This window comes from Pelmatolapia mariae, linkage group LG15, assembly GCF_036321145.2.
Source record: "Pelmatolapia mariae isolate MD_Pm_ZW linkage group LG15, Pm_UMD_F_2, whole genome shotgun sequence".
Classification (NCBI taxonomy): Eukaryota; Metazoa; Chordata; class Actinopteri; order Cichliformes; family Cichlidae; genus Pelmatolapia; species Pelmatolapia mariae.
This window is the reverse complement of record NC_086240.1, coordinates 35,955,051-35,981,142: the sequence shown is the minus strand read 5'-3', so window position 1 is coordinate 35,981,142 and position 26,092 is coordinate 35,955,051. Positions and strand designations below refer to the sequence as shown.

Genomic DNA, 26,092 nt, shown 5'->3' with positions numbered 1-26,092 from the left:
ACCCTCCCAATGAACTGACAGGCTGGCTGGCCAGTGGTGGCTCCACAGAGGATTAGTATTTGTATGTGTTTCTAGGGGTGGACTGGAGATTCCAGCTGGCCTGTCATGGGACTCCCCATCGCGTGTGAATGTTACTCAGAGGGAACTGTGGCTAACAGGTCCAACACTGAAACACTCAACAGGCTGAAAAGGTCACCTGGGGTGATCCCAGCTGGGCATAACCAGGAATACTGTTTTTCTGTTCTGTGTACTGGGCCAAAAGAAACCATATATTAAAATGAGCACAGAGTAAATTTTGTAGCGAACATAGTACAAAATAAATTAATATGACTGAAATCTAATCTCAAAGCAGATGTTTACTATTGAAGTTTTTCTATGAAAAGATGAATTTAGAAATATTTTTACTGTGGTCGGTTTTTGCTTTAATTTCAAATCATAGTAGGTTCACAGATTTTTGTGTCACTGAATCAAAAGAGTTAAGATAAAAATGTATATTAAAAAAGAATATATTTATTTGCAATTTAAAAGAATTGATTAATGAAGGGAAAAAAGCATGTTCTAGTTTATACCCTGATTGTTCATTTATTTGGAATGAGATTTAAGATTTTCTCACAACACATGCATAAATGGTGCAATGAGATGGCTTAAAGCTGGCTTAACACAGTGCCTATGCTTTGATTCTTTCCTGTAACTCTTCCTGTATTTTTAGAGCCTAGGCTCACATATTTTACCCATTCAATAAGAGTGAGGTTTTGATAAAACAGAGCAGAAGTAAACTGAACAGACCTCTGAAGGGAGGAGAAGAATCCCATGACACAGAGAACACTGCCTCTTGTTTTATAGGTACTTTTTACAGTTAGTGGATGGGCTTACAGTGTTTCTGTTTAGTCACACTTCTAGATAAAGATCGTTACACAATAGATGTACACACAGAGCAACTTTATTTTTTTATCATGTTATAAATATATATATATTTGATAAATATATACACATGTCTGTCAAAGTGCACCAAATAAACATACGCAGAGAGACTTGAAATTCTTTTTGGCTAAAGAGAAACAGGACTATGTGGCTTGGATCAAGTTGCCCAGTGATGGTATGTACTATACACTAGTGGAGGTATCATTAATGCAATATGTATATAATGTATAGATTTCTGAGAAGCATATGCTGCTTTACAGACAATAAATGGTTTTCAGAGAAGATACTGCACCAGTCTCAGTCTGCATGTATGCCAACAGCATGGCTGCGTACTTAAAGAGTATGGGTTCTTCTAAGAATATGTTATATTCTATGATTTTTCAGGGATTCACAAATGATTATATTCATATTATAATTACATTTTATGTGCATCCCAACCTTTTTTTTCCTCAAAGGAAGTTTATTATACTTTTGTTCTAATAGCCTGACAACACCAATATGTTTAAAAAGTACACTTCCCAACACAGCAGCAAGGTGGAATACTATAACCTTGTACAAGGAGTATAATTCCTAACAGAATACATATAAAATCATTAATACATCATCAAACAAAACACTTTCTAGCAAGTTTTCTTTGATAGTCCAACTTCAAGTCAAAACAAATCTCCAGCTGCAACCACCAACCAGGACAGTCTTTGACTCTTTCCTGTGCCTGAACCAGATGATCAGTCTCAAGTCATTTAGTTAACCTTGACCAACTAACCACACACACACACAGTAAACAGCTCACATCCACCGGTCCTGACCGACACATTCTGTTTGAGACCCCACTTCCACACAATAACCTGTGGTGTGAACTTGACTGTGTACACTCAGGTATTAGGTTTCAGACTGGGCCTGGGTCCCATAGGGCTCAAAAAGAAACAGACACTGTGATCTTGACAATGAGCAAAACTGCCATAAAGTCAAAGAGAGAGAAAGCGATAGAGAGGGGCATGGACCACCCAGTGGCTGTGAGGAAAAACAACACTGGCAAAGTCAGCTTTGGACAGTTTGAAAGTTGTTGTGTGATAGCAATTCAAACAGTGCAAGAAAAAAAGAAAGGATGGAGGGATTTTTAGCTAGTATTTACCTTAAAGACAATATACAGTCTGCCATCTTGTTTTAGATTCAAACTTGTAGTCAGGCTTTTCTTTGTCAATTTTATTATTGTCTTTATTCATTTTTGCAAACTACACATGAGGTTAAGTCATGACACAACTCAAAAACATCTTTCACTCATATATATATATATATATATATATATAAGAAAAAGTGACACGAAGCTTATCTCCTGACAGTGTTTACTTTTAAAGCAATAGTATTGTATTTTGCATATATATTTATTTTGCTTTCTTTGTTATTTTTATTTTTATTTTCATTTTGTTTTCCAAAAACATATGATGTTACTATGCATTGTACATGTATTCAAATTGTTATGTATAACAGCTAATGATATTTAATCCTTATACAGGTGACAACATACACCACACTTGTAAGAAGCGTTTCTATAACGGTTTCTAGGCTTTTCGTCAATTTCTGACCAATATTTCATTAACTTGACCATGAAGACATTTGTGGATCTAAACCAAATTTTAATGAAATATTGACATGACCCCACTTGACCCCTATAAAGTTTTATACATATTCATTCAAATGTTTTCGAGTGCTTGTAATCAAAATGACAACACGCAAGCACAAATGCTTAAAAACATTACCAAAACCATAACGGCTGGTGGAGGTAACAAATTGATTTATGACATTAAATAAGAATCGCTGCTAGCAATCACCATAAGACAATTATCACTTTTTTTTCAATTATCACTTTTACTATTATCAACACTTCCCAACAGTTACCTTTTATCATATCAGATTAATTTTATAAATTTATGAGGCAGAATGCGGTAGGATAACACCAGGAAAAAAACCTGCACGGACTGATGCCTTTGTGTTAGATATTTAACCTCTCAGTGAATGAAAGCACAAAGCATGCACGGCTAATTATAAACAAGCAGCATGTATAAAAGCTGACATTTAGTTTTTCACTGTCAAAATAACTGTAGATATTCAATGAATTACTATTCAATATAAAACATTTAAAATTATCATTTTATAAATAGTAAAATCAGTCGTGTATGGGGATTTGTAATGTGTGGTGTGGTTCTAGAGTTGGCCACCAGGGGGACAAGGACATGCAGAGAGCTGATCTGGAAGTTTTAATTTTATTCTGGAGAGTCAGGCAGGCATGTGAGGCTGTGGAAGAGGGAGTGGGAGATAAAAAAGCATCTTTGTTATGCCTAATAAGTAGTTTTTATTAAAGTTACTCTATTCTAACCTCAATAGCACTGATATTTTATCATTTTTAAATCTCACTAATATAAAATATTGTAACTGTGGCAAAATAAAATTCCCTCACATATCACTTGTTTTTTTATGTTCATTTTTATTTTAACTTGTACTACAAATGAATAACAAAAAAGCATGTTACAGCATAATTTGAATTATATCTTTTTAACTAAATATGTTCTTTTTGTGTTAAATTTAATGTTACAATGGCTTTAAATCACATTTGTCTAAATGAAATCACAATTATGTGTAGAAGGAGAAACTGTAAGTACCATGTGACTACTGCTGCTTCTTTGTCATTGTGTGTAGTGTCAGTGTATTTATCATAGTACCTGGTTCAGTTTGTCCGTAATAGTTTTTAATAATTTTAATAATCTTTGAGTTTTATTGCACAGTGTGATGAGCCATAGAAGGCTTTTAATGGTGCTTTTACTCTTAACAGCATTTATGCATAAAAAAAAAATCTAGAAAACCAAAGTAATCTTTTAAAAGTCTAATACGTCAGGCTTGTGTGGACTCAGAGAACTGTCTGAATATGTTAAACTAATACAACATTTTTTCAAAACTTGCAAAACGTGTCTTCCAAACATTTTTGAGCTAAAGAGATTAAACACACTTGTACTGAAAGTATATGTAACATACCTCTGTATCCAGATGAGTGCCTTCGGACATTTGGCCATTTTCTACTATCTCTGGTACACAAGGAATGGACACCTCAACTGAAGACATAAAGACACAAATAGACTCATAAAGTTAGGTCTGCCAACAGTGTTTCCCACTACTGAAAAGTAACTGAATACACATGTGCTTTAAGCAACTACATTTTATTTTTCTTTGCCTTTTATCTCACAAACTATCTGCAGGTAACAGTTACAACAAATGGCAAAACCTGGGCAAAATTATTAAAATAAACAACGCAAAGTTGTTTTAGTGTTCATGTGAACCCTCAACTTAAACAGAGTATGAATAATCCAGGGATTTCTTCCATCTACGTGGCCCGTAAGATGCACTTATCTCAACCAATTATAGAAGGAAACAAGACAGAAATACAAAGGATGGCCTAAAGGGACAGGATTACAAACTGGAGTCAATTAAAACAGAAAGAAAGAGAAAAATGGGTAGACAAGGCTAATGATACTATACTTACCAACTTCTGTCACTCATTCACTTAAATTTATGCTATGTATCTGATATCCTCATTTGGCCTTTATTACATGAGATGAGAGTGATGAGAAGATATAGTAACTGTTCAAGGACAGTTCACATGGTCACAATACCTGAATTCAATGGAGTATCAATAATTAACATGACACCTTGATATCACTATGGATCGAAAAGATTTGCAGTGCCATCCTTTGGGTGTAAAATGTGCTCCAGAATTTAGCTCCAGTCTCAAATCTTTACTAACCATATACTTATAACACTACAATAACCATGAAACTAATAAAATGTAAATTATAAAAAATGCAACAGCTCATCCAAATGTATTACTTTGAGGCAGAACAATAATTGGTTTGTTCTTTTTTTTTATTACAGATGTGTATTTTTGTGCTAATACTGCTAATAGCAATTTGAAGAATCAGTCACCCTATTCCAGATCAATTGGCCACTGTATTTTAATTAAGTCAAAAGTTACGTTAATTTACACTAGTAATTTAATTTAAATACAATATAAAATGCTGCATGGCTAGTTAATAGCTAGCTAATAATCTGCAAATTAATAGACACGCCTTAAATCAGAATCACCACTGGGTTTCATGCTTGAATTTCTTTTGATTAGCCTATAATAAAAAATAAATCTTTGTTGAATCTGCTAGGGAAACTGTCTAAAGCAGCACCAGCAGACATAGCAGACATTTTTAATGAGTCAATCGTAGGAATTTTGCTACCTACTAATTATTTGTACATGTCATAGTGCAGAAACTCGGCTTTTACATTTTTATGTCCCCAGCTGTCTGACAATCTGTATGTTAAGCATTAAAGTTACACACAGATATATGGACACAATCTTGGTCGGTTTTATCATAGTCGTGAACCCATCTGCCCTTTCTGTCTGTCTACCTGTCTGCCTCGCTCTTCTGGTTCAGGGCCTGTCATAACCGCTCTTCAACAGGCCCCCAGTGTCGGGATTAATCTCCCTGGTTGACTGCTGATCTGAAGGTGGAACGGCCACCATCCACCAACAGCAAAACTAATTTAACTGTGTCACTGCTTGACACTCCCGCCCACCATCCCCACTAACCCCAGACATGCACACACATTACAAAATATCTTCATCTGTCTCTGTCTCATCTACATGGTAGAGGGCAGGAGGGTGGGTGACTAGTCCGAAGGAGAAAGGTCAGAGCACTGAAGGAGTTCATCATTCTGAGGTGTCAGCACTGCTCTTTAGGAAAGCAGATGAAGGGGAGATGAGGGAGGAGAGCATGGGAGGCAGGGAGAAATAGAGAAAGAGGTTAAGGGGGGGGGGGGGTCTGTTTAATGTTTGTGTGGTTATTGGTTATCAGCCAAAGGTTTGTCATGGCCCAGAGACTTGGCTGGCAGCCACTGAGTGCAAATCACTCATGGTTTGCATTTAATAATCATGTCTTTTCTTTGATTGTAGCCTAATTATGACAAAAGTGCACACACTCTCACATCTTACCAGCTATGAGTAGTCATTTGGTGGTTAAAACAGACCAGGGGGTTTATAGAAGCAGCAGAAGCCGGTACTCAAACACACAGAAGCACACATTCAGCCATCCAGAAATGATCACACAATGCATCCTCTGCACTTGCTGGCGTCTGGCATGAGGTAAACAGCTTTCAATAGCATCAAACCCAGTGCAGTTTGTTTGGGACCATCTGTCCAGTCTATTGTGTTCCTCTGTTACGGCTCTTTGGAAGCCCATTGGAGAACAGCTGATGTTTGGGCTCTTACAAAGATCCCAGCCAGGCCCTCGGGATCCTGCTACACTGTGTACTGTCCATTTCTTTCCCTCCTATTTTGGCTGTGTTTTGCTTTATAAAGTAGCTTGCAGACTGGCATGTAGTAATTTGCATGTTATAGCATCTCTGTTATCATTTCACCACAAACACAGGACAGGCTATGGAAGGGATCCAAATGTGACACTTATTAGCTGTGGTTTTGGATGCAGTAGACATAGAAGCTATAGATACAAAGTTATGTAATTAAATAAACAAATAAAATGTAAGTGCTATCTATTACTCTGTCATTAGGAAAAAATATTCAATCAAAATTCAGTTATTAATCCAAATGTTGGTGATGTAAAAGGGTTGAATCCAACTATATACTTTCAGCTATAAGGTGATAAACACTAACCGAGTTACAACATAACAGTTTTTAATTCTCTGTCTGACAAAAAGAAAAGCCACTGAGGGGTCAGGGTAACACCATAGTTTGATTTCAAGAAGAACCCACGGCAGTTTGTAATCTGAATTTAAAAGTTATTTTTTTATTAATGGATTGGATTGGATTTATATAGCGCTTTTCAAGGCACCCAAAGCGCTTTACAATGCCACTATTCATTCACACACTGGTGGAGGCAAGCTACAGCTGCCCTGGGGCAGACTGACAGAAGCGAGGCTGCCATATCGCGCCATCGGCCCCTCTGGCCAACACTAGTAGCCGGTAGGGTAAAGTGTCTTGCTCAAGGACACAACGACCAGGACAGAGAGCCCGGGGATCAAACCGGCAACCTTCCGGTTACAGATGCGCTTCCCAACCCCCTGAGCCACGGTCGCCCTGTCTTATATGCGTTTGTACGACTACAAACCAACCCACTGTATACTACATGACCAACCAGAGTTCAGACAATCGCTCCAACATGAATAACCATCTCTTTGAATGGCAATATCTGATTCTGATAACTGACTGATTCTACAATATTTAGCTGCTAAATCACAAAATTGGCTCTAACATTACATCAAGGTGTATGTTTCCTAGTACAAGCCCATACATGTCTAAGCCTCTTATCATGATTTAGTGCCTTAAAAGATATTTCAATAGTAAGGAAATGGTTTGGCAACTACAGTCCACACCTCCAACAAAGCGCTGCAAAATATGCAAGAAAAGTGTTCCCGCTAAAGTTGGAAATGCAACAAACACTTGAAGCAAAAATACACTGTTGACTACAGCCAAGGTATGAAGTCATGCAATGAGAAGATATTAATAGCAGTTGATGTGCTGCCCACAAGTTACTGTAGTTGCTACCATACGATACGCAGATTAAATAATGGATAGAAATTATTGATGAGGTTCGTTTTGCTAATGGCGTGATACCAGTCCAAACGGTGGAAAAGCAGGGCTTTAAGCAAAATTTTAAGAAGCTCAGCCCAAGACACATCCTCCCAGGTATAAATCTGTTTTTTTAACTTAAGTGTTAAGCAGATGTCTTCTTTTTAATTAAACAAGAAAACCAAGGAAACGGTATGACTAGATATATATATATATACAGTGGCTTGCAAAAGTATTCGGCCCCCTTGAACTTTTCCACATTTTGTGACATTACAGCCACAAACATGAATCAATTTTATTGGAATTCCACGTGAAAGACTAATACAAAGTGGTGTACACGTGAGAAGTGGAACGAAAATCATACATGATTCCAAACATTTTTTACAAATAAATAACTGAAAAGTAGGGTGTGCGTAATTATTCAGCCCCCTGAGTCAATACTTTGTAGAACCACCTTTTGCTGCAATTACAGCTGCCAGTCTTTTAGGGTATGTCTCTACCAGCTTTGCACATCTAGAGACTGAAATCCTTGCCCATTCTTCTTTGCAAAACAGCTCCACAACTGCCCTGTGATGGCCTCAGAGGTTGTCTAAGAGAATATTGGGAACAACGACACCATGAAGTCCAAAGAACACACCAGACAGGTCAGGGATAAAGTTATTGAGAAATTTAAAGCAGGCTTAGGCTACAAAAAGATTTCCCAAGCCTTAGAACATCCCACGGAGCACTGTTCAAGCGATCATTCAGAAATGGAAGGAGTATGGCACAACTGCAAACCTACCAAGACAAGGCCGTCCACCTAAACTCACAGGCCGAACAAGGAGAGCGCTGATCAGAAATGCAGCCAAGAGGCCCATGGTGACTCTGGACGAGCTGCAGAGATCTACAGCTCAGGTGGGGGAATCTGTCCATAGGACAACTATTAGTCGTGCACTGCACAAAGTTGGCCTTTATGGAAGAGTGGCAAGAAGAAAGCCATTGTTAACAGAAAACCATAAGAAGTCCCGTTTGCAGTTTGCCACAAGCCATGTGGGGGACACAGCAAACATGTGGAAGAAGGTGCTCTGGTCAGATGAGACCAAAATGGAACTTTTGGCCAAAATGCAAAACGCTATGTGTGGCGGAAAACTAACACTGTACATCACTCTGAACACACCATCCCCACTGTCAAATATGGTGGTGGCAGCATCCTGCTCTGGGGGTGCTTCTCTTCAGCAGGGACAGGGAAGCTGGTCAGAGTTGATGGGAAGATGGATGGAGCCAAATACAGGGCAATCTTGGAAGAAAACCTCTTGGAGTCTGCAAAAGACTTGAGACAGGGGCGGAGGTTCACCTTCCAGCAGGACAACGACCCTAAACATAAAGCCAGGGCAACAATGGAATGGTTTTAAACAAAACATATCCATGTGTTAGAATGGCCCAGTCAAAGTCCAGATCTAAATCCAATCGAAAATCTGTGGCAAGATCTGAAAACTGCTGTTCACAAACACTGTCCATCTGATCTGACTGAGCTGGAGCTGTTTTGCAAAGAAGAATGGGCAAGGATTTCAGTCTCTAGATGTGCAAAGCTGGTAGAGACATACCCTAAAAGACTGGCAGCTGTAATTGCAGCAAAAGGTGGTTCTACAAAGTATTGACTCAGGGGGCTGAATAATTACGCACACCCTACTTTTCAGTTATTTATTTGTAAAAAATGTTTGGAATCATGTATGATTTTCGTTCCACTTCTCACATGTACACCACTTTGTATTGGTCTTTCACGTGGAATTCCAATAAAATTGATTCATGTTTGTGGCTGTAATGTGACAAAATGTGGAAAAGTTCAAGGGGGCCGAATACTTTTGCAAGCCACTGTATATATATATATATATATATATATATATATATATATATATATATATATAAAATGCTGTCATCCAACAAGCTGCACTCACTGGTAAAATCTTCATTTTTTATTTATCACTATCCCAAAAAACATAAGTATTGTGACATAATCTTGAGGCTATATCACCCACCCCTAACTATTCACTTACCTCTCAAATGTAACCTTCCTAACATTGCTGGTGATTATATAAATATAAAGATTCAACCAGGATAACACAATTATGTAAGACGGTTGCTAAACTACAATTATTATTATTACCAATTTGCATTAAAGCTATTGTAAAAAAAAAAAAAAAAAAAATTACATTCCAAAAGACAGCTGTGAACCAGGGCCAGGTACAGGAAGTTTTCACTCCTTTCCACCCAGTATGCCCCTGGCCTTTCCAACTTTCAGTCAATTGCTGAAAAAAGCCAGATGTAGGCAGGATAATCACCATCTAATAAGAGGTTATATTGAAAGCAGGCTGTCGGTTACATATAACAAGCTTGGAAGATGCGTGCACACACATACACAAATATACATGGGCAGAAGAATGCATACAGACACATAGAGTTGGGGCAGGTGTAATTATGGTGCACAATGACAAAGTTCAGAAAGAAGCAATCACACACACTCTGTACATATATGGACAAGCATGTCCATATAACAAAAGTAATAGTTTTGGTAGTTCAAAGTACAGTTGGCATATATTAAAAAGAATTAGCCTTGGTTCATGGTTCTTAAACTAAAGTTACCTTCCCCAGTTAATACTGGCTTCACAAGGGATATTTTCCAGAAAGGAAATAGAGAGGTCTGAAGGCTTTCAACCATTAGGATCAAGTCTTCATATGTGGACTTGGAACCAATTTTGGGGAAGCAGGAGAAATGCAACCTTTAGGGATCTGGCAAGTAAGCAAAAAAGGACAAACAACATACATACCTTGGTTTTCAGCCGTTTCATCTATTGACATTTCTTAGGTTGTCCAAAAAGAAAAAAATGTGTCATTTGATAAATGTGTGGTACTATTATAACCCACGTGCTTGGAATTTTTTAGTTGAGTGACTTATTACCATGTTGAACATACAAGGCATGCATTTCTTCTTCTCTCCCAATTATAGTATGAGGAAGCTCTTTTGGAAAATAAAAAAAACAACCAAAAATCCCAAGCCTGCCAAATGACAGATGCTGTGTGGAATGTAAATAAAAAAAGACTGCAATGACTTGCAAGTCTCAAGAATCCATATTTCATTAACAACAGGACACAGAAAACATATCAAATGTTTAAACTGATGCATTTTACTGTTTAATGCAAAATGCTGAATTTCATGGCAACAACATGTCTCAGAACAGTTGGAATAGGGACAAAAAAAGGCTGTAAAAGGAAATGGCACCAAAAGAAAGCTCAGGTTAATTAGGTTAACTGGCAACAGGTCAGTAACATGACTAGTTATGAAAATAGTGTCTTGGACAGGTAGAGTCAATTCTGCAAAAAACACAGCATCTACAAATTGTGGAACAATCTCAGAAAAAATTAAGCTGGGAAGACTTTAAATATTTCATCTTCAGTAAATAATATCATCAAAAGATTCTAAGAATTTGAAGAAATCTCTGTGCGCAAAAGACAAGGACAAAAATCCATGTTGGATGCCTGTGGTCTTCAGGTCCTCATCCAGCACTACATTAAAAACAGGCATGACTCTGTCATGAAAATCACTGCATGGGCTCAGGAACACTTCCAGAAATCATTGACTGTGAGCAAAGTTTTCTGTGCCACCCAGAAATGCAGGTTAAAGCTCTTTCATGGAGAGAAGAAGTCATATACAGTATACTGCCAAAAGTATTTGCTCGTCTGCCTTGAGTGACATAATCCTTAGGTTTTAATATGATGTCAGCCCACCAGGTGGCCTCCCCCGCAGCTGTGCCACAAACCACGCCCCGCCACAGGCTGTCATCAAAGTAAAAATGACCTTATTTTTTCCTACATTTTCTCAGTTTAATATTTGTATGGTTTCTGTGTTCCATTGTGAGATTCAAAAACAGATTTGCATTTTGTTTTTGTTGAAACTGTACACACTGTCCCAACTTTTTCAGAGTTATAGTTCTATAATAACTTTTGTGAAAAAACCCAATGACCTTTAGAAGAGGAGAAACCCACCAGACAGGTGAGGGAACGCAGTTTCAAAGGGGATATAGTTAGACTAGGATAAGAAAGTTTCTGATGTTGACATGCAGGAAGAGTAAGGCAGCTGCAGAATTAGAATAACTGATTACAAACTTGAGTTATTCCTTTCACAGTTCAAAGTGCCAACTTTTCTGGTACATTTTCCCGTCCCAGTGAAGACTGGGCACAAATCTCAACCCAACTCTAAACACACAAATAAAACATGTGAGCCCTCCTTAGCCCTCTTTAGAAACATCTATAGTCATACTTTCATCCTTTCAAACATGAATGCACACAACAGAACCGTTCGTCCCGATGGACACATCTCTCGCGTGCTGTTACACAGCACACCCAGTGTCCTGCTCTTACACCATCAGCAGCATCAAAAGAAGAATCTATATCCTCCCTTCTGCCTTTTTTTTCATTTGAGTGACTATGAGCAGCAGTAGCAGCAGCTGCAGCCTCTCTCCCTACTCGTGCTCAGCCAGGGTAAGGCAATAGGTTTAGCAGGCGAGGAGGCGAGGCAGATTTATGGCGGTGGATGTGACCTCTGGGGCCGTAACACGGTGATGGGTGAGTGGCTCTCAACGGTAAGCTACTGGCACTTGACAAAGTGCCCGAAGCAGAATGAATTTACTTCTCTTTTCCTCAATCATCAAGCAGCCACTGCCCTGACCCCCATCCTGAATGCTATAACAAGATCTCCCATCTCACAAGGGCCTGAAAAATTTACTGTCACATCTACTTTTCAATGAGCTCAAGTGAGCACTTCTTTCACCTTCAGCGGAGCAGGTGCCGGTGTAGAGGAGGGCTAACCTGTGTGTTTTATGTGGTGTGTGTGCGTGTGTATGTATGTGTGAGCGTGTGTGTGTCAGCGAAGCAAACAAACATGCATGAAGAAATTTGTGGATACACATGTCCACACATTTGCTCCCTCAATTCACCTCTAAGTTATCCAAAGTTACTCTCTTGTGCATCTCAAACAATAGTATCTAAAAGTACAAAGTAACAAATAAAGAAAGAAACAAAGACACACAAGGATATACAAATCTTTAATGGCTGCACACACAAGAAAACTAGTATCCCTACACACACAAGCACAGAATAAGGTTGCCAGACAGGGACACAAAGGGCACTGCTATACGGGTGTCAGTAGACACCTCTACCATTTATATTAGAAGTCAATCTACCTTATCACATCTCTTATACACACACAAGCACACACCGCAGGCATTATGAAGAGTATGTGTTTGCCAGTTTTCATCAGCTTGATGGCAGTACAGTTGGACTTAATGACCCTGATATCTTTTTTATATGCAGTCGATAAATCTTGGTGCACACACTTAAATTTCACCTTTCTTGCACTATACTGTAGTCACTGAGGTGAAATCACAGAGAATGTGACAGCGCTAAAGGCAGACCAAAGCAAAGATTATAATAATAGTGCGGGTACGTCAGGAGCTTCATTACATCAGGTATAAATAACATGCATTGCTTTTTCGTTCTAATTTCATCTGGTTAACAGTCAAATTTATCAATAAATAAATAACCATACACACAAACATAGGACACACAAAAGACGAAAAGAAGAGCAGAAAAAAAGGTTCACCCTACAAGGGTGCTAAAAAAAAATATAGGACAACTAAAGAGCAGGTGCAATGCAAGGAAGAAATAAACTCTATATGTCTTTGTATTTATACAAACTTTGCACAAACTTAATAGCACTAAATTTCAGTTATTAATGGGAACATTCTCAAGTCTCTGTAAAGGATAAAGATAGGCCAAATGGCTCTTATCAGTCAGTCTTTGCTGTAGACTTAATCTCAAACTGATGGTGACTTGACTACTGGAAAACACTGACACCGTTGGCCTTTGCTCCAAATCATTTTCATTTCCTTCTTTACAGATTTAATTTCCATTCAATGATGAATTCCCAAACAGAAGAGGTGACGTAAGGGCAGATTAAAGAGCAGAGCAGCTAGGTTCCAGTTCACAGCAGTGTAAGATTTAAATGGTTACAAATTGATTTAAATGGCAAACTGTCGATGGATATAACTGTTACCACACCAATCCATAAACAGTGTATTAGACCAAAAAAAAGGGTTATGCCTGTGGTTAATTTTCTCAAATTCAGTCTTTAAAATGTCATAACTAATTCAGTCACTTTTCTTTTATGAGCCCACTCTCACCCACTGGGATAATGTTATCATGATGAGCCAATAAAAATCAATGATTAAACATGTGTAATTTTCCAGAGACAATGTATTAAAATTTATTGTCTCTCTCTCCCTCTCTCTCTAGCGAGCCATTACATCAGCTCTGGAGCAGCAGACACTCTGCAGCTTACAACTGAAAATAAAGGACAGCATTAAAAGCTATTCGGTAAGCCACTGTAAAATTGATCAAGCTATAAAAGCTGCTACGTCCTTGCCTCCCTCTGCTGTCCAGCTGCTCCAAACCCAAAGATAGCAGCATGATTGTGGAGGAGAGAAGTTGGATAAAGGACCACAGAAAAGAAAGACACCATAACTGAGACACAGAGATTGTTTTTAAAGTTGAAGAAAGCTATAAAAGGAGATAAGATGTATGTAAAACAAATACATATATATATATATATATACATATATATATATATATATATATATATAGATATATATATATATAGATAGATAGATATGTCTATAATCTATAGTCTATAGTCTATAATCTATAATAGATTCTATGATGATGTGATTTATTTGCTGATTCAGTTAAACAGCATAACTGGCTAGTCGCTATGTTTAACACAGCAAGGTATACAGTACACTTCCCTACAGTTTTTACGCATTTCCAGTCTTCTTTTTGTCGCTTTTTATTGCTTTTGTGTAAAAGTTGAACCAAACAAAGAAACTGTAATGCACTAGGTCAGCACCTTTATTTAGCTGCCCTGAAAATTTGATCCTCTACAGTTCAAATTGAGCTGTTTTAAAAACTTTGGCTTTTCTTGTACTATTCGTATTATTTATTTTTTCTATTTTAATTTGTCTAATGTATCTCTGCTTCACTTTTTCTTCCTGTCCCTTGTGCTGCTGTAACCAGTGAATTTCCCCTGTGTGGGATTGAATAAAGTCTGTGTGTAAGCCTCCTGTAGGTCATTAGAAAGAATGCAGGTTTAGGGCACACTAGCACTGGCATGTCATTGACTTAGTCCATGTCTAATATAATTAGTATATAATTAGTACAGCAAGTATGTCAGCATATCTATCATGTGGCTACACTTCAGGAACTTGAAAATGATTTTACAGGGTTAGGTATAGTCTGTTAAATTTTATTTTTGTGTGTCGTAACAATGACCAAGTTCACAAGATCACTGCAAAACTAGAAGTAAAGAAGTAAAAGGATGAAGTGCAACTCTTTATAGACACATCTTCTTGACTTTCCGATCCAAAAACATTTCATGGCACTGCAAAAGCAAGACATGCTCATACTACCAGCTAGTTAAGAAGAACATGGTCTAAAAATTGTGCAATGCTCAACAATAACCCCGGGGACTTGTCGTTTGAGAATCAGTATAAATGGTATGCTACTTGGACCTTTCTATTGCAGCTCTAAAATTAGAAGAAATGAGACAAAATTCCACTAGCTACGAGTGTTGCTGTTGGCTCAATCAGTGGCAGTGGCTCGGCAAACTGCGTTTTTCTTTTAACTTTCAATTCTCCTAAGCATCCGTGCTTCACAGCCCCTAGGGCTATTGCCTTTCTCAATCTGTCCCTGGAGAGGCAGGAGTTATGGTCCCTGTCGATTGAGGAGAAAGGGATGTTATTCCCCTGTCACCTCCTGGTCTCGCCGCCATCCTCCCTGCCCTGATCTACGGCCTAACCTCCCCACCCCCACCCCCTTACTGCCTTCCTCTCTCCCTTTTCCCCACTTTGCTTTGTCGTAAGCTAGCAGCTATGTCGTTGCCATCGGCGGTTTAGATTGGGATGATGGAAAAATGTTCTGAGGGAGGTGGCGAAGGAGTACGATGGAAGTAGTGGTAAATGCTTTAGCACTATGCTAAGATACTTGGTTTGTGTGATGTGTAATGTGCGTAAACATACTAAAAAGGTGCAAGTAAAAAAAGAAGGTATGGAAATCCATTCACCCATCAATTTTCTCAACTATGTATGCAATTCAGGGACCCAGCTGACTTTGGGTGAGAGGCAGAATATACCCTGGATAGGTCACTAACAGAATGGAAACATAAAGCTTCTAATTTAGGTTGATTTTTCATAGAAGAAACTACTCCATATTGTGGCTCTGCTTTATGAAATGCACACTTAATAGAGCACAATGTACCCTCTTTGCTGGGAGGGGGTAGAGGTAACCTACAAAACAGCCTGACCCAGGGGAGGTGACCTACGCCTGGCCAAATGCAGGACCTTGAATGACACCCTTGATAGTGGAGCAGTGACAGGGTTAAACATAAAAGGCATTTAGCTGACGATTAAATGTGGCGGGTGCTGACTCTATGTCACAGGAATCCCTGAAGATTTGGTTTCATGTTGGACAGCTGACTGCTACTGAATTAAATCAATCTAATATTTTTTTCAGGTGTCTCGGTTTAATTTAATCTCATTTAGGTTTAATTTAACTACTATGCTCTTTGACGCCATAAACTAAAATCTAATGTTACACATTTTTTAAAATGCTTGATAGATCGTGGGATTGCTGAGCAGTCAAAGATGTGAAAAGCTTTCAGGGGATTCAACAGCAAAAGAGTTACATGTGACTCATCGTTAACAACTAAAGCATCTGCATGCAGCAATCCTTCAAGACACAAAGACTTGGCTGTGTTGAAATTCGACTGGACAAGTTCGCATGGGTGTTTCAGTGTGCGCGATATGAGTTTAATTTGTGGTTTGGAAAAAGTTTCCAGCGAAACGGCTTTGTAGTTTAGTGTACTCGAAAGAGGCAATAAAACCCAACAAACTGCTGGCCCAGTGAACATCAGTGCAGCTGACACAAGACCAACAGAGGACTTCAAGAACTCAAATCCATTTCCATACTGACCAGTGTTCCTTTTTTGAACTATTATGCACCTTAGGCAAATCTTAGGTTTGTGAGGGTCTCTCTGGGTGGAGGAATAAATAAATAAGCAGATAAATAGATGAATAACCCAGAGGAATGGGAGCCCGTGCAGCTTGGCCATCCATCATATATCCTATTACCCCACACTCAGCGGCTCCTGCAGTATGTATAATGTAGTCAACCTCCATAAGCAGATACAAATTCAACTCTTTTCCTCCTCAATTTGTTATATCTGACAACGCCACAGCTTGTGCCGTGTTGTTTCTTTGAATTATGAATAGATTCTCTCCACCAGACTTTCGCCTGCGCATGATAGCGTGGAGCTGTTATGCAGAACAGCTGTGGAAAACAAATTCGTAAAGCTTGGAACGCTCGGTAGCGGTTGGGCGAATATGCATAAACAGTTGCGCTTAAAGCCACTTAAGAACAACCAAATGGGTTCAATATTTCATCTCAGGATTTCTCTTATTGGGTGTGATAAATAACAAAATGTCAGGATGTAATACAAGTTCAGGAAATGCAGTTGTTTAAGTGTTTCAAATGGCCTAAGAATTTATAAGAGATTTTTTACATAGAAAAGCGACACCACGGAAGCGAAGCAGGTCACACAGAGGCGGAGCAGAAGAAAGATGAATGCCAGTTAACAAATCAGATGCAAGAGCATGAGTGAGAGAAACCGAGTTGGAGAGAGGAAGAGGAATGTAAATACATGGCAAACTGACCGCTGGCTGTTTGTTTGGGTATTTACACTGCGAGGCTACAATCAACTCCTCAAAGCTTGAGCCCACATGACAGGACCCATTTCAGGGCCACACATGCTCTAAACATCCAAACCAACGAGCCAAGTCTCAGTTTGCACAAACACACGTGCACGCACAAGCACACACCAAACCCCAAAGACTTATCCAGTTATTCATCTATCACTTCAAAATCTCTTCAAAACTGATACAAGGGAAATACAATTTAATTCATGCACAGAGAGAGAGGAAGGGAAGGTAACTTGTGAGGAAGTGATTTTTTGGGGGGGACTTGGCTGAACTTTTGAGCCCTGTTTGGTTAAAGCAGATGTAGAATTAGCACACATCACTTTGCATCAGCGAGACGTTGAACACAAGCTGCCATTCAGAGGCCAAATACCTCTCTGTCACAGAGACACATGCATGCACACCTCTCCTCCAGGATCTGTGATTTGGTTGTGGCAATTATCAATTTGATATCAATGGATTCTTCTTCTTCTTCTTCCTGAAGTAGGTTTGGTGTCGCCAAAGAAAAACTAAGTCAAAACAGAGCTAACACCAGACACACACTTGAGCTATTTAAGTTTGTCTTATAAGTGGAAAAATAAACAGTAATTACAAACGGCCTGTATGCAAGGTGCAAGGATATCATAACTTGACATTATGAAAAGCTGTAATCGCATTTCAATTCATTTTACACAATCTGCAATCAAGGAAATTTTAATCGTAATGTATTTTGACAGATTTACATATGCACATCTAACTAAACTAAAACAAAAAACGTGCAGAAATAAAAGGGTCAAACAGGTGTTCGTCACTAGCAGCTTAGATATTGTTTAGTTGAACTGTGTCAGATTTAACATTTGTAAATGTTAAATCAGCTTCCATATATTTAAACTGCTGTTCATAATGTAATGATACAGCTACTAATGTTAACATTGTTGTTTAACAACACGTGAATTAGGGTTTTATTTGTGAAATTATCATGACATTTGACAAAGCACTGTAGCCCACACAGTCATTGGCCTATAGACGTGGTCATGCAAATCCAGAAAGCGATACTACAGCAATCACCCACGTGAAATTGAAACATGCTGTCATTCCACAAGGGAATATTTCATTTTTTTGTGTATTTCTGGAGCAGGGGATCCTGTTGCATGTCAATGAACTGGGCTAAACATGCATGACAAGTGATGGTGTCCGGGTGGAGGGATGTAAGGGGGAGACAACCCTCTGGTAATGTCTGTGTGATCTGTGTGTAATCTGCAGAAGATGCATGCAATATACCGCCACACCACTTTCTATTAACAAGGCCCCTAATTGCAAGATATACTGAGAAACACATGTTCTAAAAAGAGGAAGAGAAAAGGGTGTCAGATGTCAGCAATGTGCGGGCATATGGCTCCTACAAGTAAGGTTACTCAAACTGGAAACGACACCAGAAATATGGTTTACTATTATAAATTTATAAGACTGCACAACACTTCACAACACCTTTTCTTCATTATAGTCACCTGGAAAGCAAAAGAATTTGGGGCTGGTGACCCATCAGTTTCTCTTTGTTTATAACTGAGCCTGTAGGTTTTAAATTAAAATTACATCAGACCTTTATAGATTTTAGTAAAATCTATAAAGTGCACAACTAGAACTGCAATAAAAATACATTGAGAAATAATTAGATATAAACTGGACACAAAAAAGAGTGACAAAGCCATAGAAAGCTCTATAATACAGTCCACTGAAGCAGAGGAGATGCAACAGAAAAGCTAAATAACCTCTGAGTTTCGTAACACGAACCACCAAATGAAAGATGACCAATTGTCTGTCTTTGCTGAATAAGATTCTTTAACAAAGTAAAGAGATGACGTGACCTAGTGACCTACCATTACTTCACTTTAAAAGGCCTCACAACCTTCCACACAGCTATTACATGGGGCCTTCTGATCAAAAACTTACGCCAACATCTGCACATCCCTTTCAGTTCCAGTGTCCCCATACTTCACTGCCTATTCCCCTTTTGTTCTTTCATCATGCGCATGTCCTTCCTCGTGGCAAATACGTGTTTTACTTTCTCACTGAATATCACTCCTTAACAAAACTCACTGTCTGCTTTGAATATTTGTCCCAATCATGTAGAAATTTACACCCACTCAGAAACAATTACTACTTGACCGTATATATGTAAGATACCAGTATCACTCAGCAGATGCAATGGTTATTGTTAGAAAAAAGAAAATCTGTTTGTTATTTGTACTTTAATGGAATACATAATCATTATAAAGTTGTCACTTTATAAAAAAGCCAGATTTTTTTTATTTTATGAATTTATTACTGATTCAATCAAGCATTAGAAATGCCTGCTTGTCACTCTGAAAAATGGATCAACTAGTATATTAGCGTTTTCACAGCATCACACACTCTGTGTTAGAACAGTAATAATAGAAGTTACAGCTACAAAATAATAGCAATGTAGTGGTGTATGAGTTCTTGGCCAACAACCCAAGTCCCAATAAATCACATGCAGGTGATTGCATTTGCAGTGGACTTCATAGCACAGCAGCAAATTGGAAGAGCACCAAATGGGCTAAGTAATAATATCTGACACTCAATTATTTCTACAGTTGTGTTACATCAAAAACATTATTTTTTTCCTGCTCAGTTTAATTTGTCTTGGTGCATGGCAGGTTCAGTCATGTAACTGTGGCATATAGACTGTATATACTGTGCCCCATATGAATAAGAGACGCGGTAATACTGCTGAGGATCATGTAGATCAGCTGCAAAGGAAATGCTATAAATCACAGTTTGAGAGGTGCACAGAACAGCAACAAGGAGCAATAACTCACAGCATATGTACTTTTCAAATGTGAATATCATTATTGTACAAGTCATAAACTGTTACCCACATAATATTTATCTACTCAAGACCTAGATTGTAATATGATGCTCGATTGTCCTACGTCCTCTAACGACACATGGTTAGCAACAAAAGGACTAATTCTCTGATGGACATTTTCTAATACAGATCATAAATCATGAGGCTAACAATTAACAATAAGTAAATAAAGGTCAGCAATCAAATTTAACCCAATTTTGCATTTTTTTGCCAATAAAACCTGTGAACAAAACCAGTTTCCTTTAATTCACTTCTTTCTACTAAAGCAAACATTTAGATGTCACTGGATTAAAGAAAATCATAAGGAGCCTCTTCAAGTAAATCAACAACGCATTGTTTACTCATTCTAAATATATCTGTACAGACTTATATTCTACCACTATCCTAATAATATGAGAACCTATTATGATACAGGTTATATAAAGAGTATACTCTATTCCAGGGGTCGGCAACCCTGGGCACGCGTGCCACAGCTGGCACGCTAAAGGTTAACTGATGGCACGAGTCCGAAACGCAGTGAATTAATCTGAGAAGGTGCATTAAAAAATAAATGGCCGGGCCAGCGGTACACATCGCAAATTAGCTCGCATAGACACATTAGTTGTGCCGCTTCTTAATGATGGTATCTTAGCTAACAACCCCAACTACCAGATTCAACTTGTAATTGGCTAAAAATCACTTAGCCTACCGGTGAGAGGGATGTTGCTAGCTGGCAGTTTTTTCAAGCGATGTTGAAATTTCCACATTCTAACACTTCAAATGCATCAGGAGCTGTCGGCATCAGCACCGCGGAAATACATGGATACATCCGTAGACTCGAGACAGAATTCACAATGCGTTTTCGGGACTTTCAGGTGTATGGACCAATGTTTTTATTTTCTGATCAAACCAGAAAGCTTTAATGAGCAGCTGGTTTTGTCTCGCATTAAATGGCTGGACACAGAGGACATTGAAATGCAGCTGATTGAACTGAAAAGCTCAACTCTGTGGGGGTCAAAGTTTGCAGCTGGAATCCATAGCTGTGCGTGTTCACGGAGCTTGCCTTTTCACCTGCTGGACATCACTACCTGTAAAGCTTAACTGTCTTCAGAACATTGCAGAGGCCTTATTGACAGTATTTGGCTCTACATATCTGTGTGTGCAGATTTTCTCTCAGACGAAGGGCGTCCTCAGGTATCCGTCTGAATGCTGGACACTCGGAGACCTGTGTCTCTGAGTGGGAGACCAGAGATCACGTTAACATATGTATCTCTGTATTAACAAACATGCCATATTGGCCCAGTTTATTTTTCTTATTATTGTTGTGAGGAGACCATAAATAGCATTTGTATTTTCTGTTGTGCAGTTCATTTGCTGTTATGGAGTTCTTGTTATGGATAAAAAGTGTCTTTTTTTTGTGTGCTTCAAATATAGCTTATAACTATTCGCTGATAGCTGCCAACATCTGCGAACAATATATAATTCTATAAAGTTGTTCTATATAGTGTGTAACTGTTAATATAGAGCGTTATTAAAATTTATTGCTAATGCAATTATATGGCACATTGACTTCTGAGGAAATTTTAGATGGCACTCATCATCAGAAAGGTTGCCGACCCCTGCTCTATTCTAAATGGAAAAATCTGCCTAATTCAGACATTTCCAATGCACAAAATGACCCCAGTTGATACATTTTGGTTGGGGAAGGGGCCTTGACTGACAACTCAAAGGTACTGGCCTTTTCATGAGTCCTTGGGTGGGTCACTAGAAGGTGCCCCATCCGGGGACTCCACTGTCATGTTCACGTACTACATGGGAAATAGCAGTGGAAAGCCCTTCTGTTATTAGGCTTTTGTCCCAATGAAAGTTTAATACAATGTTCAGTCCTGGCAACAGGATAATCTGGACTACAGATCAATAAATAATTTTGTAATTGTATCATCAGTTCTACAGTTTTATGTCTTGGACATTCAGCTGAAGCGAAGAGCTTCCACTGATCACCACCTGGTGGTGAGTTGGATCAGGTGGCGGGGAACGATGCTGTACAGGCCTGGTGTATAGTGCAGGTGCACTGGGAGCATCTTGCAGAGGACCTAGTCCGGAAGGTGCCTGGAGGATCTTAAGAATCGTATGGCTCCAGCAAAGGAGGTAAAGTCTAAAAGTCTAGAGATGAGGGGGGGTGGCTCACCCATTACTGTGGCTGAGGTCAATGAGATAGTTAAAAAAAAACTCTGGTGGCTGAGTCGTTGGGGTGGATGAGATTTGACCTGAGTTCCTTAAGGCTCTGGATTTTGTGGGGCTCCCACAAATTTACAAGAGAGACCTGTTTCAGAAAGCATAATAAAAAATGATAGTTTAGATTTTTGAATATAAAAAAACTATAATCTGTCTGAACTGTCTGAAATGTTTTACTTTATATCTAATAAATATAGAATATGTGAAAGTTTACTTTTTAGAATTAAATTATTACAAATTTAAACTTTTGTATTTGGGCATAAGTAGAAATCGATGACCTGTGGAGTTTTGGTGATTTTGTTGTCCTAAGCCTCCAAATAGAAGAAAGCACTTTTAAAAGAAGGCTGTCTTGTAGAGATTGTAGAATTTCTTCTGAAGATTGTCAAGTTTTGGTTCTAACTTGTAGAATCCATGCCATGTCAAATACATAATTACATCATATTCACAAATATATTCCCATATAAGTACATTCACAGGTCTTAAACTGTTGGCCTTCATTACTTTTTAGTAAACAGTAAAAGAAAGTCAGCAAAAAGAATAAAATTGACAGAGTGAAACCTGAGATTGACCTCTACCGCTTTCTTACCGTTCTTTGAAACTGGTATCGCCGATCTTTTCAACAATAAAATGAGTTTCAACCCTGCTGATGGCATGGGTCAGGCAGCTAGATTGAATCCAGGGTGTCTGGTTAGTGTTAAAGTTTAACAGAATACTTTAGATGTCTGATTTCACTCAATAGGGCCAGCCACTACTCTCAGATTGAGAACGCTTTGCGGTAATGCCTTGCAGATATGCTAGTGGGGGAATATACTTACACTGCTGCAATCAAAACTACAGATCATCTTGCATTGGATCACACAAGTTGCAACACCAAACCTTCAGACCTATAATCCAGGTCCAAGTATAGTGATGTCCAAGTTTCAATATATGCACTGAGGTCATTGTATTCTTCTTCAAAATAATGTGATATGAATCAAAGGCATGAGGTACACTTCCAGGGATGGTGTCGCACTAGTATGGAGATGGCATTATTTTTCTTGTAGTAGACAATATGATGATATGCGAGACTCTTAAAACTTAAAGTGTCTTTTGTTTCTTTGCAAATGTAAAATCTGAAATTTTTCATCAATTACTCATCAATTAATTCATGTGGCTTTCAGACCCAATGCAATATGTAATCAATTCAACTGGACACTGATCAGGGGTGTTGGTAATAATGGGTTAAGAGTGCAGCGTTGTTCCCAATGCCCCTTAAAAAAAATTGGAAAAAGACCATGGAAAAGCATTTTAATTTGAACTACATGCATAGATTCCATACCATAATGAAGACGAAACTGATTGGATGGCTGTTGCACCCCACGAATTTAGTGTTTTATCAGTTTTGTTTTTAATTCATAATCTGTGCACAGAAAATAAACTTTTAGAGTCTCGTATTCAATAACACCTCATCTTCACATCTTTTGGCTGCCTATTTTGCCACCCTTCCCCCTCTAAACAAGTTACTCTCACTGCTTCCTTAAAAAAAAATCTTTCAAAAAGCTTCTTCTATTCTTGTACTGAAGTGTTCAGTGAAAATTAAAATCCTTCACTTGAAAACTTCTACTGCTGAGCAGAAAATTTCGACAACCAAGGCTACAGGTGCTGCCGTCTTAAAAAGATGAAGTACAAAGACATACGACCAAGAAAATATTTCAGCTATTCTAAAGAAATGAAAATTTCATTCAAATAACAAAAATAATAATACTTTTTTAAAGAAATCACAGAATAGACAACCTTCCTTGTTCTTTTTAAGTGATGGTGGGTTGGTTGTGCTTTTTGAGAAGTAAGGCCAGCAGAATAATCAGAGCAATATTGTGACTTGCTATTATGTTTAGCTCCAAAGACTGCATGCTATTGCACATCTTTTGAGCAAAACTAGAAAAGATTGTGTGGAAAACTTGAATCAGAGAAGGATTTGCTTTTTCTCAACTGCCAAACAAAAGGGCAACTGTATTACATTTTAAAGTGATACAAGAAAAGACAAAGATTACTATTTAAAGCAATACAATACAGTAACTGCTTTACATTTCTCTAGGTGGAATCATTATGCTGGAAATGTGGCCCTTTTACTGTTTAAATTGAGACAAAAGTCTTTTTTTAATGAATTTTTTGGTTAATCAGAAGAAACAATAGAAAGTTTCCTTCATGACTGCCAACTATATAAATGCACCATGGTTGGTCTTCACTGTTTATCACTGGACAGAAATCAATCACTGCTGCACGGTGATTTTCGGACATTACAACTTTTTTTTTACTTTTCCAGGACTGTGAATGTGGTCTAATAATTTCCAGGTTACTGAATGACTGAGACCCCAAATTATATTTTGATTAACGATGATCGCAGTGTGATAATGAAAGATAATGATAGACAACCCTGCCTCAACGCAAAGTTGGTGTACTAACTCCACTTATAGTTGCATGACACTGGAGTCAGAGCTCACCTTGGCTGTTCTCTTCCTGCATTGCCGGGCCTAGCGTGGTGCTGCAAGCATAGCCTTCCTCTTCCTGGCTTGGAGTTGTTCCAAGTGGGAAACTGACAGGACGAGAGTTGGTAACTGAACTGGATGGTCGGGAACTGGCACAGTTCTGTAAGATAAAAGAAAGCAGTATCATCAGCAGCTTATTAATTGCCCATTAGTGATACAAATTAGTTATATATACTTTTTTAAATTGCAATTATCATCATTCTTATGTTGCTGCCTTCTGTATCTATTCCACTTGGCACTCTTATGCATTTAAAATGTTAAAGAAAAGTACTTTAACAGTAGTTTCAAGAAAAGCTGGAAAATAAATACATAAACATATATTAGGAAATGTGTACTAAACTCAGATGGACGAGTGGTAGATATTTCATGTTAAATTATGCCTTTTTTCCCTTGATTACCCCTAATCACGATTTCAAAAAATCATATAGGCTATTGTTACCTACTGTGTTATTCTTCCCACAGTGTGGCCAGTAAGCTAGAGCAGCTGATGTAGAAAATTAAGTGAAAGAGCTCTTTGTTTTACACCATGCACATGCATCTTCCATCCAGGCCAAAATAAACTGCAATCACACAAAATCCACTTATTTGCACGGCTCTCAAACGGAGTTGTGGGGTCAAGGAGGCCAACGACAAGGCTTTTATACCCTGCTCTTCTGTCTTACTGCAAATAGAAAAAGGCAAATGCATGCACTGCGACATGTCATTGTCAGTCACTTTAACCAGCAGTGCCAGCAACATAAATAAATGGCATTTTATTCAAAGTATTTTGAGCAACACATATTTTTGTGCTACCAGATAAAGACAAGAAAGGAAACACCAATACCAAATTCTAGTCCGATTTTTCCTTTAAATTGTAACTTCTACATGTAGCTTCCTATATCTTGTCAAAACTTGAATTAAGATCAAAAAAACTAATCCACTTCCAATTTATATCTATATTTCAGTGATGTCAGGGGCACGGAGAACTAAGGGAGGGGTTGTTTTTTATTTGGGTCCTACAACTGACAGCTTTATTTCACAAAGCAATCTGGCTGTGAGTGTACAAGAAGAAGGTCAGGGTGGGTCAAGAGGTACGAGGTATCAAAAAGACAGGCGACACTGT

General features: G+C 38.3%; 1 protein-coding gene across 1 annotated transcript in view; it reads right to left on the bottom strand.

Annotated features, from left to right (window-relative positions):
* The window catches only part of LOC134642764 (adhesion G-protein coupled receptor D2), a 93,809-nt gene that overhangs the window by 15,879 nt on the left and 51,838 nt on the right, over positions 1 to 26,092 (bottom strand). The window contains 4 exon segments of the mRNA XM_063494715.1: positions 19,424 to 19,430; positions 21,235 to 21,257; positions 21,319 to 21,355; positions 24,930 to 25,090. Of these exon segments, the coding sequence (XP_063350785.1) occupies positions 19,424 to 19,430; positions 21,235 to 21,257; positions 21,319 to 21,355; positions 24,930 to 25,090 (228 nt within the window).